Genomic DNA, 17,252 nt, shown 5'->3' on the forward strand with positions numbered 1-17,252 from the left:
AGCCATAACTGAGCCATAGATGCCAAAAAATGAGAATGCTACGAGTTTCGGAAAATGGCACAAAAAGTGCGCCACTTTTTTTGTTATAAACTTGTGAAATTTTTTTAACTAGTTAGATAAAAGTAAACCAATACATGTTTGGTGTCTACAAACTCGTACCTTAGACATCAGACCAATGCATCAGTTTTATCATATAGTGAACATGGTGAATAACATATCCCAAAAATGTTTGTTGTTTTCCAGTACACTATATGGTAAAACTTATGGTTTCATTTAAAAGTACAACTCCTCCCGCAAAAAACATGCCCTCATATGGCAAGATTGACGGGAAAATAAAAAAGTTACAGCTCTCGGAAGGAGAGGAGAAAAAACCCCCCAACTAAATGGAAAAACGCCTGGGGGTGAAGGGGATAATAGCAGCTCTGATTGGTTGCTACAGGAACAAAGGACATTCATAGACACACAGAGCCAGACATAGACACACAGAGCCAGACACAGACACACAGAGACAGACACACAGAGCCAGACACAGACACACAGAGCCAGACAGACACACAGAGGCAGATATAGAGAGACAGACACACAGACGGACAGACAAACAGAGACAGACAGACATAGATAGAGAGACAAAGAGAGATAGACAGACAGACAGAGAGAGACAGACTAGGAGAGCGACAGAGAGAGACAGAGACATACAGAGACAAACAGAGAGACACAGACAGAGATAGAGAGATACTGGGAGACAGATACTATGCGGGGCACCGCCGGGTACTACAGCTAGTAGCATTATATAACTTGAAGTATTTATACAAACAATGGGCCCAATTCAACAAATCTTTTATGCCAGTATTCTAGAGCAAAAAGCTTAGAAAACTCACAATTTTGGCCAAATTGGAGGCTACTCTAAAATTATGCGACTTTTGGAGTTCTCGCACCATTTTTGCAAGCTACGACAAAAGTGAGCGAAGCTAAAACTGGATGGGGTCATGGTTACAAATGATCTTGAAATTCATAACGAGTGGCCACGTTCGGTACACTACAACTCCAGCATGGACTGGAGAAGGATTTGTGGCAAAGCACACACAAAGGTGCCTGCCACTCATCCAACCCTCCTAATTAACAAAGAGGCATATGCTTCTTCATGAATGAGGAACATGTGAATCTAGCCCATCTCCTCATCAAGATTGGCAAACTACGCTGATCTTGATTCAAATCCTAGGTGTCTACTGTCTGTACCAAAATGAAAACGTTTAACAAATATCCCTCCTTTTTGTACTTCACGTTAAGATGTCCTTACCTCCACAAAAGGCTTTGCAACTTTTGGCGTGATTATATCTGAAGGAGATGGCTCCTGGGATAGTAACACAAACTCTTCAGCTTTCACCCCACTGTCATCCAGTGGAGAACATACTTCGAACAGTTCCTGGATTGTTTGCTGAGGCAATGTAAAATAGGAAGAGTTGTACAGTGTTCTTCATAGCAAAGAAATATTTATATATTTATCTACAATAAAATATAAGTAAAATAGGAAGACATAAAACAATATGTACCTGGGTTAAGAATGCCAGAGAATAGTCACTGCCCTGAGCTGCCACCTCTCTGATGAGATCTTTTGTGCCATTCCTCAGCAACTTCTCCTCTATAGAATTGGCACTGACCAACCTGCGAATATTACATTTAAAATAGAAGTTTATGAATAATTTAGTAGGCTAAAAAATGTATACTGTAGAATGCAAACCAATAGCAGCAATTATATGGTACACTAGCATCATCTTATAAGTCTTGAAACCAACTAAATGTATTAGACAGTTTAGACTCAGCTTAACACTGCAATGTGCAGTTATACGCAGCGTTTCATCTGCAGGTCCACATGCCACCAAAATGCAAATCTTTTTGCTGTGTATTATTACCCTTATAGGTATGATGTATACATAGGCAAAAGCAAACATTTTCCACCTTCCAGTTATATTTAAACTTCTGTTGGCCACACTGTAATCAGCGCTTTCTGTACGAGGCTGCTGTCTCCCCAGTCAATGCTTTGCTTTAATCATTCATGACTGTGGTATGAGAAACAATGGCTGCCCCACTTAGGATTTGCAAGAAAGAAGAGCAGTGATTCGTTTTGGGTTTTTTTGTGATCTGAGGGTGTGTATTTATAAAAGACTTTGTGCACATTATCGAGAAAGTGTTTTGTCACTAGGTAGTGTGTATGAATGGATAGAGGAGTTCATGGATGGTTGCAAAAAAGAGAATTTTGTTTACTTACCATAAATTCTTTTTCTTATAGTTCCGTATTGGGAGACCCAGACATTGGGTGTTTAGCTTCTGCCTCCGGAGGACACACAAAGTACTACACTAAAAAGTGTAGCTCCTCCCTCTGAGCTTATACACCCCCTGGAGACTAGATCTAGCCAGTTTAGTGCAAAAGCTGAAGGAGAATAGCCACCCACAAGTAAAAAAAGAGAATTTTGTTTACTTACCGTAAATTCTTTTTCTTATAGTTCCGACATGGGAGACCCAGACCATGGGTGTATAGCTTCTGCCTCCGGAGGACACACAAAGTACTACACTAAAAAGTGTAGCTCCTCCCTCCAAGCATATACACCCCCTGGATGACCAAATCTAGCCAGTTTAGTGCAAAAGCTGAAGGAGGACATCCACCCACAAGTAGAGACAGAGCAAAACCCGGAACAACCGGAACCTCTGACTACAACAACAGCCGGTGAAAACACACGGAACAAGAAAACTGCCAACAGGCAACAGGGAGGGTGCTGGGTCTCCCATGTCGGAACTATAAGAAAAAGAATTTACGGTAAGTAAACAAAATTCTCTTTTTCTTCATCGTTCCTTATGGGAGACCCAGACCATGGGACGTCTCAAAGCAGTCCATGGGTGGGAATAAACAGAAAACTGAGAAGTAGGCAAAACCTAACTTCACAAATGGGCGACAGCCGCCTGAAGGATGCGTCTGCCCAAGCTCGCATCTGCCGAAGCATGAGCATGCACTTGGTAGTGCTTAAAAAAGGTGTGCAGACTAGACCAAGTGGCAGCCTGACAGACCTGCTGAGCCGTAGCCTGGTGCCTGAAAGCCCAAGAGGCACCGACAGCTCTGGTCAAGTGTGCCTTGATCCCCGGCGGGGGAGGCACCTGAGTACTCTGGTAGGCATCTGATATGGCCGACCTAATCCAACGAGCTAGGGTCGGTTTAGAAGCTGAGAGACCCTTGCGCTGACCTGTGGTCTGCACAAAAAGAGAAGTGCACCGCCTAAGAGCGGCGGTGCGTGACACATAGATCCGGAGCGCCCGCACCAGATCTAAAGTATGCAACGCTTTCTCAAAGCGATGAACAGGGGCCGGACAAAGGGAAGGCAATGAAATGTCCTGGTTAAGGTGGAAAGGAGACACCACCTTAGGAAGAAAGTCCGGAGTCGGACGGAGAACTACCTTGTCTTGGTGAAAAACCAAAAAAGGTGACTCCGAAGAGAGCGCGGCCAAATCAGAGACTCTCCTGAGAGAAGTTATGGCCACCAGAAGGACGACTTTCTGTGAAAGTCGAAACAAAGAAACTTCCCTAAGAGGCTCAAAGGGGGGTTTCTGTAAGGCCGTGAGGACCAGATTAAGGTCCCAGGGATCCAAAGGCCGCCGGTAAGATGGAATGATGTGAGATGCGCCCTGCATGAAGGTGCGCACCTGAGCCAGTCGGGCGATACGCCGCTGAAAGAACACAGAGCCGAGACCTGTCCCTTAAGAGAATTGAGGGATAGTCCTAGCTGCAGACCGGACTGTAGAAAGGACAGGATGGTTGGCAAGGAAAAAGGCCAAGGAGCATGGCCGGAAGAATGACACCAGGACAGGAAAATTCTCCAAGTCCTGTGGTAAATTTTTGCCGAGGAAGACTTCCGGGCCTGAGTCATAGTGGAGATGACTTCGGGAGGAATGCCGGAAGCCGTCAGGATCCAGGACTCAAGAGCCACGCCGTCAATCTGAGAGCCGCAGAATTCTGGCGGAAAAACGGACCTTGAGAGAGAAGGTCTGGGCGGTCCGGGAGATGCCACGGCACCTCTACGGACAGACGGAGCAGGTCTGGGTACCAAGCTCGCCTGGGCCAGTCTGGGGCGATGAGTATGACCCGACGGCCCTCCATTCTGATATTGCGCAGGACTCTGGGCAAGAGAGCTAGAGGGGGAAACACGTAAGCCAGACGAAACTGGGACCAATCCTGAACCAGCGCGTCCGCTGCAAAGGCCTGAGGATCGTGGGAGCGAGCCACGTAAACCGGGACCTTGTTGTTGTGCCGGGATGCCATTTGTCACGAACCACCAGGGGGGTCACTCAGAAATCCCCCGCGCTGGCTACCAGTACGTCACGATCGGGGGGTAACAAGCAAGAGTCCCACCCCTCATTTATACCTCCCGACCGACAGACAGAGCACGTGACGCGCTCTCTAGCGCCCCTCTTATAGTCAGGCCAATTATGGAATTGCCCGACAATAAGCAAGGAGGCCGCTATACTACGTATGCCGATTATTGAAGGGTCCCCGGTGAGAGTAGGGTATATATTCCCCCGACCTCCGCGGGCGGAATATAAAAAATCTTCCCGAATCTCACTGGCCTCCCCACAATAATCCTTGGCACAACTCGCTGCCACCAACCGCTTCACGGTAACTATTAGCCGAACACACAGACGTGGGATTCAAGATCGAGATAACAGAACAGCCCAAGATTAATTATATAATTTAATCGGCCGAAGCCACACTAGAAACTACAATATACACAATAGGAGATCTACAGAATATACATAGGTCAGAGTACAGTTACACGCAAGATATGGATTACAAACAGGCATACACAGTTCCAGCAGTTACCTTGTGCGTCTGGCCACAGGGGGGCGCCGTGGACCAGGTTTCCAGGATCTCTCTCACAGGTCTTCCCTGACCAGACCCCCGAGCAAAAGAACACTGGAAAATGGCCGAAGTAGGGTTATCAACCTGGGCAAATCCAGGTCCCCTCCTACCTTAGTGACCTCAGAGGGAGCACTGCTCCACCCCTGGCTGGAGTTATGGACAATATCTACAACATGGAATATGGGCCATAACTTTGCCTGGGAGCGTCGTAGGCGGACGCCAATGCTCTCATTGTGACAGTTATGAATTTAGCTACAGAACGAGAGGACTCATGACTTGTCTACTAGTTCCCCATTGGCTGATATCACGCCTGGGGTACTTCCCAAGCTCCCGCTCCCATAAAAAAGGTGTGCCAGCATCGTCCGCATGCGAAAACACCATTTTTATGGTTGCCATATTTATCGGAAATATGGCTTGCGAGATATGAACCATTTTTTACTGGAGTCGTTCTGTCTGGATAGTTCCATAGCCTTATAATGAGATACAACTCTTGTTACAGGGTGACGGCAGGGGGTCATCCTGTGTCCATTGTTCCCAGGTCATCTAATCTCCATATCACAGGACATGGCCATGGGATGTGTTGCTAGGATGTGACACCTTCCCAGATGGTGGACATTGAGAACAAGAAGGGAGGGGGCACTGCCATGGAGTGATGAGAGCGATTATGACTGGACATCATAATTCCTCTTCATATCCCAGGATTTTGCTCACACCATTAGATCCACTTCCGGAGTGCCCCACTTGCGGCAGATCGACCGGAACACTGCCTGATGCAGAGCCCACTCGCCGCTGTCCACGGTTTGACGGCTGAGATAATCTGCCTCCCAGTTTTCCACGCCTGGGATGTGGACTGCGGATATGGTGGACTTGGAGTCCTCCGTCCACTGCAGGATGCGTTGAACCTCCAACATTGCCAGGCGGCTGCGAGTCCCGCCCTGGTGATTGATGTAGGCAACTGCTGTCGCATTGTCTGACTGGACTCGAATGTGCTTGCCCGCCAACAGGTGGTGAAAGGCTACGAGAGCTAGGAGCACAGCTCTGATTTCCAGCACATTGATCGAGAGGACTGATTCGGACAGAGTCCAAATGCCCTGTGCTCGGTGGTGGAGAAATACTGCTCCCCAGCCGGAAAGACTGGCATCCGTGGTGAGGATCACCCAGGACGGGGTCAGAAAGGAGCGTCCCTGAGACAGAGAGAGAGGCCGAAGCCACCACTGAAGAGAGCTCCTGGCTTGTGGCGACAGAGCCACCAACCTGTGCAAGGAAGAAATCCGCTTGTCCCAACAGCGGAGAATGTCCAGCTGCAGAGGACGCAGATGGAACTGGGCAAAGGGAACCGCTTCCATTGACGCCACCATCTGACCCAGCACCTGCATAAGGTGCCTGATGGAGTGACGGCGGGGCCTCAACAGAGAGCGCACCGCCAGATGGAGGGACTGCTGTTTGACTAAGGGCAGCTTGACAAGTGCCGGCCGAGTTTCGAATTGCATCCCTAGGTACGTGAGTTTTTGGGTCGGGGTCAGAGTGGACTTGGGCAGATTGACAAGCCACCCGAATTGAACAAGAGTGGCGAGAGTGAGCGAGACACTCCGCTGACAGTCTGCGCTGGATGAAGCCTTGACAAGAAGGTCATCCAGGTAAGGAATTACTGCCAACCCCTGGAGGTGCAGGACCGCAACCACTGCTGCCATGACCTTGGTGAATACTCGAGGGGCCGTGGCTAACCCGAAGGGGAGAGCCACGAATTGGAAATGTTCCTCTCCGATTGCAAAACGTAGCCAACGCTGGTGTGAAACTGCAATCGGCACATGCAGATAGGCATCTCTGATGTCGATGGATGCCAGGAAATCTCCTTGGGTCATTGAGGCAATGACTGATCGCAGAGACTCCATGCGAAAATGCCGCACCTGAACATGCTTGTTGAGAAGCTTGAGATCCAGGATTGGCCGGAAGGAACCGTCCTTTTTGGGGACTAGGAAGAGATTTGAATAGAAACCTCTGAACCGTTCCCTGGCGGGAACCGGCACAATTACTCCGTTGGCCTGCAAGGATGCCACGGCCTGAGAGAAGGCGGCGGCCTTGGAGCAGGGGGGAGTTGACAGAAAAAATCTGTTTGGAGGGCTGGAAGAGAACTCTATCCTGTAGCCGTGGGAGATGATATCCCGCACCCACTGGTCGGAGACGTGTTGAAACCACACGTCGCCAAAGTGGGAGAGCCTGCCACCGACCAAGGACGTTGCTGGCTCGGCCAGATAGTCAAGAGGAGGCTGCCTTGGTGGCAGCAGCTCCTGCGGACCCTTGTGGATGCGGCTTCTTGCGCCAGGTTGGCTTCTGGTCCTTGGCCGAGTTAGTGGACGAGGCCGAGGGCTTAGAGGATGAACAGTTAGAGGAACGAAAGGAACGAAACCTCGACTGGTTCCTGCCCTGGACAGGTTTCCTGGCTTTAGTCTGTGGCAAGGAAGTACTCTTCCCGCCAGTAGCCTCCTTAATAATTTCATCCAGCTGTTCACCGAACAGCCTGGACCCAGCAAATGGGAGCCCAGCAAGGTACTTCTTTGAGGAAGCATCCGACTTCCACTCACGAAGCCACAAGATCCTGCGGATAGCGAGGGAATTGGCGGAGGCCACCGCAGTGCGGTGAGAGGCCTCCAGCATGGCAGACATGGCGTAGGCTGAAGCCTGGGAAGTTAAAGCAACCAATTCAGGCATAGAGTCCCTAGTGAGGGTATGCATCTCCTCCAGAGAAGCAGAGATGGCTTTGAGAGCCCACACTGCTGCAAAAGATGGGGAGAACGAGGCCCCTGTCGCCTCATAGACAGACTTGGCCAGGAGGTCAACCTGGCGGTCAGTGGGATCCTTGAGTGAGGTGCCATCAGCCACAGATACGACTGTCCGGGCTGAGAGTCTAGACACCGGAGGGTCCACCTTTGGTGAGAGAGCCCACTCCTTGACCACCTCTGGTGGAAAAGGAAAACGGTCATCAGAACCACGCTTAGGAAAGCGTTTGTCAGGACAGGCTCTGGGCTTGGACACAGTGGTCTGAAAACTGGAGTTGTTAAAGAACACACTCCTTGGTCTCTTAGGCAAAGTAAACTGGTGCTTTTCTGCCAGAGAGGGTTGCTCCTCTGATACTGGCGGATTGAGGTCCAGAACAGTATTAATGGACGCAATCAAATCACTAACATCTGCATCCCCCTCAGTCAGATCAATGGGGCACATAGAGGTAGCGTCCGAGCCCCCAGTAAAGACATCCTCCTCGTCCTGCGAATCGGCTCGTGAATCGGAGCCGCGGGACGAGGAAGGAGAGGGGTCCCTGCGTTTCCTTTTAGGAGGACGGGGTCTGGGAGCAGATGAAGAATCCTCTGTGAGCTCTGGAGAGCGAGCCGAAGCAGCAGAGGCACCCTGTGAAGGGGGCTGATGCATGCTCAGTAGAGTCCGGGACAGCTCTCCCATGGAGTCAGCAAAGGACTGGGAGATAGACTTAGTAAACAATTCTACCCAAGCCAGGGGTTCAGCCTGAGAACGCTGATAAAATGGCGCCGGAGTGAGGAGGGGGGGCGGGGCCTAGTCCAAGAGCGGGAACCAGAGGGCCAAGGGGATATACAGGGGAGGGAAACATCTCCTCAGAGAGGAGTGTCCTCCCCTCTGCTGAACGGCCGGTGGGCGGCGACGCACTGTCCCTCTGCCTGACTGACATGCAGGGGCAGTGAAACCGAAAGTAGGCCGCAGCTGAAGCCGGGGACTAAATTTTACAGTGCGGCCGGCGAGCAGGCACCCTCGGCGCGGTTCTCAGGGGAAACCCAGAGAACCGGCCGGAAATGTCACCAAAATAACTAAAACACTCTCCCCAACAATAAAAAATGCAAGGGACCCCCTGACAATAACGTCTCAATACTTAGCTTGAGAGACGCAGGGCCAGGTCCCTGAGGGATGAGTGCTCCGTCCGGCAGGGTCCTGAGAGGGCTGCGGATGGAGACCGGTCTCCTGCAAAGCAGTGAGAACCGTGCTGGCTCCCACTTCAAGCCAAAGCCCGAGGGATGGTGAAGGAGCGCGGCATGTAAAGGCTCCAGCCTTGAAATCAACCTTAACAGCACCGCCGACACAGTGGGGTGAGAAGGGACATGCCGGGGGTCCAGCTTGGACCCGCTTTTCTTCCAACTCTTTAAAATCAAAAATCAGATGAAAATGCATGTGTGATCCTCCTGAACACAAAGCATTGAACTGGCTAGATTTGGTCATCCAGGGGGTGTATATGCTCGGAGGGAGGAGCTACACTTTTTAGTGTAGTACTTTGTGTGTCCTCCGGAGGCAGAAGCTATACACCCATGTACTGGGTCTCCCATAAGGAACGATGGAGAAACAGAGCAAGAACCGGAACAACCGGAGACTCTGTCTACGACAACAGCCGGTGATAACACGCGGAACAAGAAACTGCCAACAGGCAACAGGGAGGGTGCTGGGTCTCCCAATACGGAACTATAAGAAAAAGAATTTACGGTAAGTAAACAAAATTCTCTTTTTCTTTATCGTTCCTATGGGAGACCCAGACATTGTGACGTCTCAAAGCAGTCCATGGGTGGGAATAACCAGAAAAAAACTGAGAAGTAGGCGGAACCTAACTTCACAAGTGGGCGACAGCCGCCTGAAGGATGCGTCTGCCCAAGCTCGCATCTGCCGAAGCATGAGCATGCACTTGGTAGTGCTTCGAAAAGGTATGCAGGCTAGACCAAGTGGCAGCCTGACAGACTTGCTGAGCCGTAGCCTGGTGCCTGAAAGCCCAAGAGGCACCGACAGCTCTGGTCGAGTGTGCCTTGATCCCCGGCGGGGGAGGCACCTGAGAACCCAGGTAGGCATCCGAAATGGTCGACCTAATCCAACGGGCTAAGGTCGGCTTAGAAGCAGAGAGGCCCTTACGCCGACCTGTGGTTAGCACAAAAAGAGAGGTGCACCGCCTAAGAACAGCGGTGCGAGACACATAGATCCGGAGAGCCCGCACCAGATCCAGAGTATGCAACGCTTTTTCAAAGCGATGAACAGGAGCCGGACAAAAGGAAGGTAGGGTAATGTCCTGGTTAAGGTGGAAAGGAGAAACCACCTTAGGGAGAAAGTCCGGAGTCGGACGGAGAACCACCTTGTCTTGATGAAAAACCAAAAAAGGTGACTCCGAAGAGAGCGCAGCTAAATCAGAGACTCTCCTGAGGGAAGTTATGGCAACTAGAAAGACCACTTTCTGTGAAAGACAAAACAAAGAAACCTCCCTAAGAGGTTCAAAGGGGGGTTTCTGCAAAGCCGTGAGAACCAAATTGAGGTCCCAGGGATCCAAGGGCCGCCGGTAAGGCGGAATGATGTGAGACGCACCTTGCATGAAGGTGCGGACCTGAGCCAGCCGGGCGATACGCCGCTGGAACAGCACTGACAGAGCCGAGACTTGTCCCTTGAGAGAGTTGAGGGACAGTCCCAGCTGCAGACCGGACTGTAGAAAAGACAGAAGGGTCGGCAAGGAAAAAGGCCAAGGAGAATGGCCAGAAGAGCGACACCAGGACAGGAAAATTTTCCAAGTCCTGTGATAGATCTTGGCGGAGGAAGACTTGCGGGCCCGAGTCATCGTGGAGATGACTTCAGGGGGGACACCAGAAGCCGTCAAGATCCAGGACTCAAGAGCCACGCCGCCAATCTGAGAGCCGCAGAATTCTGGCGGAAAAACGGACCTTGTGAGAGAAGGTCTGGACGGTCCGGAAGATGCCACGGCACCTCTACAAACAGATGGAGCAGGTCTGGGTACCAAGCTCGCCTGGGCCAGTCCGGGGCAATGAGAATGACTCGACGGCCCTCCATTCTGATATTGCGCAGAACTCTGGGCAAAAGAGCTAGAGGGGGAAACACGTAGGACAGACGAAACTGGGACCAGTCTTCAACCAGAGCGTCCGCGGCGAAGGCCTGAGGATCGTGGGAGCGAGCCACGGAGCCACGTAAACAGGAACCTTGTTGTTGTGACGGGATGCCATTAGGTCCACTTCCGGAGTGCCCCACTTGCGGCAGATTGACTGAAACACTGCCGGATGCAGGGACCACTCGCCACTGTCCACGGTTTGACGGCTGAGATAATCTGCTTCCCAGTTTTCCACGCCTGGGATGTGGACTGCGGATATGGTGGACTTGCGAGTCCTCCGTCCATTGAAGAATGCGTTGTACCTCCAGCATTGCCAGGCGGCTGCGTGTCCCGCCTTGGTGATTGATGTAGGCAACCGCTGTCGCGTTGTCTGACTGGACTCGGATGTGCTTGCCCGCCAACAGGTGGTGAAAGGCTAGGAGAGCTAGAAGCACAGCTCTGGTTTCTAGCACATTGATCGAGAGGACTGACTCGGACGGAGTCCAAGTGCCCTGCGCTCAATGGTGGAGACATACCGCTCCCCAGCCGGAAAGACTGGCATCCGTGGTGAGAATCACCCAGGACGGAGTCAGGAAGGAGCGCCCCTGAGACAGGGAGAGAGGCCGAAGCCACCACTGAAGAGAGCTCCTGGACTGTGGCGACAGAGCCACTAACCTGTGCAAGGAGGAAGGCCGCTTGTCCCAACAGCGGAGAATGTCCAGCTGCAGTGACCGCAGATGGAACTGGGCAAAGGGAACAGCCTCCATTGACGCCACCATCTGACCCAGCACCTGCATCAGGTGCCTGATGGAATAACGGCGGGGCCTCAGCAGAGAGCGCACCGCCAGTTGGAGGGACTGCTGTTTGACTAAGTGCAACTTCACAAGTGCCGGCAGAGTCTCGAACTGCATCCCTAGGTACGTGAGACACTGAGTCGGAGTCAGAGTGGATTTGGGAAGATTGACAATCCACCCGAATTGGGCTAGAGTGGCAAGAGTGAGCGAGACACTCCGCTGACAGTCTGCGCTGGATAAAGCCTTGACTAGAAGGTCGTCCAGGTAAGGAATCACTGCCAACCCCTGTAGGTGCAGAACCGCAACCACCGCTGCCATGACCTTGGTGAATACTCGAGGGGCCGTGGCTAGCCCGAAGGGGAGAGCCACGAATTGGAAATGTTCCTCTCCGATTGCAAAACGTAGCCAACGCTGGTGTGAAACTGCAATTGGCACATGCAGATAGGCATCTCTGATGTCGATGGATGCCAGGAAATCCCCTTGGGTCATTGATGCAATGACTGACCGCAGGGACTCCATGCGAAAATGCCGCACCTGAACATGCTTGTTGAGAAGCTTGAGATCCAGGATGGGCCGGAAGAAACCATCCTTTTTGGGGACTAGGAAGAGATTTGAGTAGAAACCTCTGAACCGTTCCCGGGCGGGAACCGGTACAATTACTCCGTTGGCCTGCAGGGATGCCACGGCCTGTGAGAAGGCGGCGGCCTTGGAGCAGGGGGGAGTTGACAGAAAAAATCTGTTTGGCGGGCTGGAAGAGAATTCTATCCTGTAGCCGTGGGAGATGATATCCCGCACCCACTGATCGGAGACGTGTTGAAACACACGTCTCCAAAGTGGGAGAGCCTGCCACCGACTAAGGACGTTGCTGGCGCGGACAGATAGTCAAGAGGAGGCTGCCTTAGTGGCAGCAGCTCCTGCGGTCTTCTGTGGACGCGCTTTTGTGCGCCAGTTGGATTTTTGGTCCTTGGCAGTGTTACTGGACGAGGCCGAGGGCTTAGAGGACGACCAGTTGGAGGAACGAAAGGAACGAAACCTCGACTGATTCCTACCCTGGGCAGGTTTCCTGGTTTTGGTTTGTGGCATGGAAGTACTCTTCCCGCCAGTAGCCTCCTTAATAATTTCATCCAGCTGTTCACCGAACAGCCTGGACCCAGCAAAAGGGAGTCCAGCAAGGAACTTCTTTGAGGAAGCATCTGCCTTCCACTCTCGAAGCCACAGGATCCTGCGGATAGCGAGGGAATTAGCCGAAGCCACCGCAGTGCGGTGAGAAGCCTCCAGCATGGCAGACATGGCATAGGATGAAAAAGCTGAAGCTTGGGAAGTTAAGGCAACCATTTCGGGCATAGATTCCCTGGTGAGGGAGTGCATCTCCTCCAGAGAAGCAGAGATGGCTTTGAGAGCCCACACTGCTGCAAAGGTTGGGGAGAACGAGGACCCTGCCGCCTCATATACAGATTTGGCCAGAAGGTCGACCTGGCGGTCAGTGGAATCCTGAAGAGAGGTGCCATCAGCCACTGATACAATGGTCCGGGCTGAGAGTCTAGACACCGGGGGGTCCACCTTTGGTGAATGAGCCCACTCCTTGACCACCTCAGGTGGAAAGGGAAAACGGTCATCAGAACCGCGCTTTGGAAAGCGTTTGTCAGGACAAGCCCTAGGCTTGCTCACAGCGGCCTGAAAACTGGAGTGGTTAAAGAACACACTCTTTGACCTTTTAGGCGAGATAAACTGATGCTTTTCTGCCAGAGAGGGTTGCTCCTCTGATACTGGCGGATTGAGATCCAGTACAGAATTAATGGACGCAATCAAATCACTGACATCTGAGTCGGTTTCGGACAGATCAATGGGGCACATGGAGGTAGCCTCCGAGCCCCCTGTAAAGGCATCCTCCTCATCCCGCGAGTCAGCTCCTGAATCAGAGCCACGGGACGAGGAAGGCGAGGGAGCCCTGCGTCTCCTCTTGGGAGGACGGGGTCTGGGACCAGAAGATGAATCCTCTGTGAGCTCCGCTGAGAGAGCCCTAGCAGCAGAGGCACCCTGTGAAGGAGGCTGATGCATGCTTAGCAGAGTCCTGGACAGCTGTCCCATGGAGTCGGCAAAAGACTGGGAGATAGACCTAGATAAGGATTCTACCCAAGCCGGGCGTTCAGCCACAGGAGCCGGAGCAGCCGGAGAGACCCCTGGGGGTACGATTCCAGGCTGAGGCATCGTCAGGTTAGAGCAGGCAGCACAATGGGGATTGGTGCCCTGTTCAGGCAGCAGGAGCTTACATGCAGTGCATACTGAATACAGCTTTGGAGCCTTGCTCCTCGTGTGAGACATGCTGCTGGAGTGGGGGCTCTTGCCAGAAAGACCCCCAGAGAGTGTATACAGAAGGTCCACAACCAAAGGTTGTGGCTTACCAGACCGCCGGAGCGGGTTGTGTGCCCTCCAGATCCCGAAGCCCGGACTCCCAAGCACCTCAGCAGGGGTGCTGCAGACCAGTGGAGATCGCAGGGAAAAACGCTGAGAAAATGGCCACCGGAGTGAAGAGAGGGGGCGGGACCAACTCTGAGAGAGGGATCTGGAGGGCCAAAGAGATTCACAGGGGAGGAGACATGTACTCAGTGAGGAGTGTCTCTCCCCTTTGTAGAACGGCCACTGGGCGGAGCCACGCTGTCCCTCTGCATGAATGACATGCGAGGGCAGTGAAACCGAAAGTAGGCCTCCGGCGAAGCCGGGGCCTAAATTTGAGCGGTGCGGCCGGCGCGCAGGCACCATCGGCGCGGTTCTCAGGCGACAGCCAGAGAACCCGCCGGAAATGTCATAAAAATCACTCAGCACACTCTCCCACAACAATAAAGTACAAGGGACCCCCATACAACAACGTCTCAGGTACTTAGCTTGCTGAGACGCAGGGCCATGTCCCTGGGGAATGAGTGCTCCGGTCCAGCAGGATCCTGAAGGGCTGCGGATGGAGACCGGTCTCATGCCAAGCATGGAGAACCGTGCTGGCTCCCACTTCAAGCCAGAGCCCCGGAGGGATGGTGAAGGAGCACGGCATGTAAGGCTCCAGCCTTGGAATCAACTTTAACAGCACCGCCGACACAGTGGGGTGAGAAGGGACATGCCGGGGGTCCAGGCTTGGACCCGCTTTTCTTCAAATTCTTTCCAAAAATGAAAAATCAGATGAGAATGCATGTGTGGATGTATGACCTCCTGAACACAAAGCGATAAACTGGCTAGATCTAGTCTCCAGGTGGTGTATAAGCTCAGAGGGAGGAGCTACACTTTTGAGTGTAGTACTTTGTGTGTCCTCCGGAGGCAGAAGCTATACACCCAATGTCTGGGTCTCCCATAGGAACGATAAAGAAAGTGTCAGCCTTGAAGGAGCCAGATGCTTGAGAGCACATGAACTGATTCTGTTGGAAAAAGCCATCACCTGTTTGGTCAAACAAGAATGAAGATTCATGTCTGAGGAGAGGTGAAGTGTGGTGCATTAGTGGCTCGCAGCTCAGCCAAAAATGCATTTTAATGGAGTAATACAAAACTTGGATAACAGATAGACAAAATGTATTGTGTAGTGAAAACCAGAGGGACTATGTAAAAAAAAAAATAAAAAAAAAAATATGTATTTGTCTTTTCCGAAAGTTGATCAAAAATTCTACAGCCAACGTGCAGATCATTTTTTAATCAACCTTATAGTTTTTCATTTTGCTATTTACAATCTCTAGTAGAACACAATAGATAAGACTTATACATTTACAGCACTTGTAAGTATGAATCATAGGCTTACATAAATTTGTACTCTGGATGCAACAATCTAATCAAATCTACTGGGTACACATTTTAAACGAAAAAAAAAAAAAAAAGCTTCCAATATTTTTGATGAAGAATAGACAGTACCTATAAACATGGATGTCCTTAGCTCTGCCTATGAGATCACACCATGACTGGGTTTTCCCATCCATCACTGGATTTAGATCACTGTCATAAAATATGATTGTGTCAGCTTCTACGTGGTACACTCCCAAAGAGCGGAGGTGGGTAGACAACACCATGCAGAAAATCCGAGGGTCTCTATTAAAACTTTTCATTAAATCCTACAAGAGAATAAACAGAACTATAATAAGACAATAGACTGCAATTGGAAATGCACAATGCACTTGACTCGAATCACGTGTATGCTCACAATCGTAAAGCCAGAGGAAACAGTTTCCAGAAGCACGATCAGAACAATTTATTTATCCTCAAGTAATGCCAGGGAATGTATAGAAAACAATAACTCTGGAGTAAGGATGAGGAAAAATGAACCACCTTATAAATGTAGCCGGCTTGGTGAAAAATTTACAAGCACCTACCTGAGATTGCTCATGATTGGCATTTTCATCGATCCTCAAGAAGGTGAAACAATTAAAGTCCAAGAAAGTCTCAAGTATGTCAAGCATGAGCAACATCTGGGAGAAAATCAGAACTCGTCGTCCCTCTGATTTTAGTTTATGAAGAAGGATACATAAAGCCTCCAGTTTTCCTGTGAATAAACATGAGATGATCAAAATACCCAGTAAGTTAGAGACCTTGTAAAGAGAGTTGATCGAATCCGCCAAAATCCGGGACCGGCGAATCACTGCTGGATTGAAAAAAAATGCAGATCAGCTCCGGATTTCTGTGCCCATATAAGTCTATGGGGACCAGAATCCGGAGATTAAAAACGTTTGGGGAGGGAATAGGGGAGTAGGAACGTGCGCGGTGTACTCACCAAAGGCTGTGTCATGGCAGTAAACTTCTTCCGGGTCATACTTCTTCCTTCCTCAGCCAACAATTCAATATTCATTGTTTTGCCCGCCCACCGGCACGCGTAATTAGTTACAGTTAGGCTATGTGCGCACGTTGCGTAAAAACATGCAGTTACGCTGCGCTTTGTAGCGCAGCGTAACTGCATGCGTCCTGCGGCCCCTGCACAGTCTATGGAGATTGTGCAGGGGCCGTGCGCACGTGGCGTCTAAGAGCGCAGCGCTTCGGCTACTGCCGAAGCGCTGCGCAAAAAGAAGTGACATGTCACTTCTTTCCTGCGCTTTGCCGGCAGCTCCTGCTCTGTCTATGGCAGGAGCTGCAGGCAGAGCGCATGGAATCGGCGCTCACTACGGACATTTCTGCAGCGATCTAAAGCGCACATGTGCTCTTCAGATCGCTGCAGAAATATCTGCAGGGCTAGTACGCAACGTGCGCACATAGCCTTAGAGGCGGCCCCACCCCCAGTGTCAGCGTGTCAGCTGACTGCAACCAATCACAGGTGACAGGATGGCCGGTAGGTGGGGAAAGTAGTGCAAGTGTCTGCGGGTCAGTATGGTAAACGTGCATGTCTTTCAGAAACACATGCACACTCCTGTCAAATGTGTTTGCGGCTGTGCCGGTGATGCGCTGTCAGACTCTTACAAGTCTGAAATGACATCAGCCGGCACGGCCTGCCGCGCACGGAGCATGAGCGTGGATGTACCTAAAAACACATGCACGTTCCTGTCAAAAGTGCGCGCGGCTGTGCCGATGATGCGGCTTCTTTTTTTTTTTTTTTTTTTAAAATGACGTGCAGTCCCTCCCAATTTTGATACCAAGCCATGATAAAGTCCCGATATTGCCACATCTATTAGATGTGACAAACCCCTGTACTTAACCGGCTCTTCGCGAGTGCCCTGGAGCGGTGCCAATC

General features: G+C 51.1%; 1 protein-coding gene and 1 non-coding gene across 5 annotated transcripts in view; both read right to left on the reverse strand.

Annotated features, from left to right (window-relative positions):
• LOC142250032 (E1A-binding protein p400-like) overlaps positions 1–17,252 on the reverse strand; it is a 407,327-nt gene that overhangs the window by 155,515 nt on the left and 234,560 nt on the right. For all 4 annotated transcript variants that reach the window (XM_075322102.1, XM_075322107.1, XM_075322113.1 and 1 more), the window contains exons 27-30: positions 15,907–16,076; positions 15,452–15,648; positions 1,551–1,662; positions 1,298–1,435 (exon numbers count right to left, since the gene is read on the reverse strand). In XM_075322102.1, coding sequence (XP_075178217.1) covers positions 1,298–1,435; positions 1,551–1,662; positions 15,452–15,648; positions 15,907–16,076 — 617 coding nt within the window. The remainder of the gene's footprint in view (positions 1–1,297; positions 1,436–1,550; positions 1,663–15,451; positions 15,649–15,906; positions 16,077–17,252) is intronic.
• LOC142258854 (small nucleolar RNA SNORA49) lies at positions 15,725–15,852 on the reverse strand. The gene has a single exon (XR_012727892.1). It is a non-coding gene; the product is annotated as a small nucleolar RNA SNORA49 (small nucleolar RNA).

The sequence above is a fragment of the Anomaloglossus baeobatrachus genome, chromosome 1, assembly GCF_048569485.1.
Source record: "Anomaloglossus baeobatrachus isolate aAnoBae1 chromosome 1, aAnoBae1.hap1, whole genome shotgun sequence".
In the NCBI taxonomy this organism is placed as follows: domain Eukaryota; kingdom Metazoa; phylum Chordata; class Amphibia; order Anura; family Aromobatidae; genus Anomaloglossus; species Anomaloglossus baeobatrachus.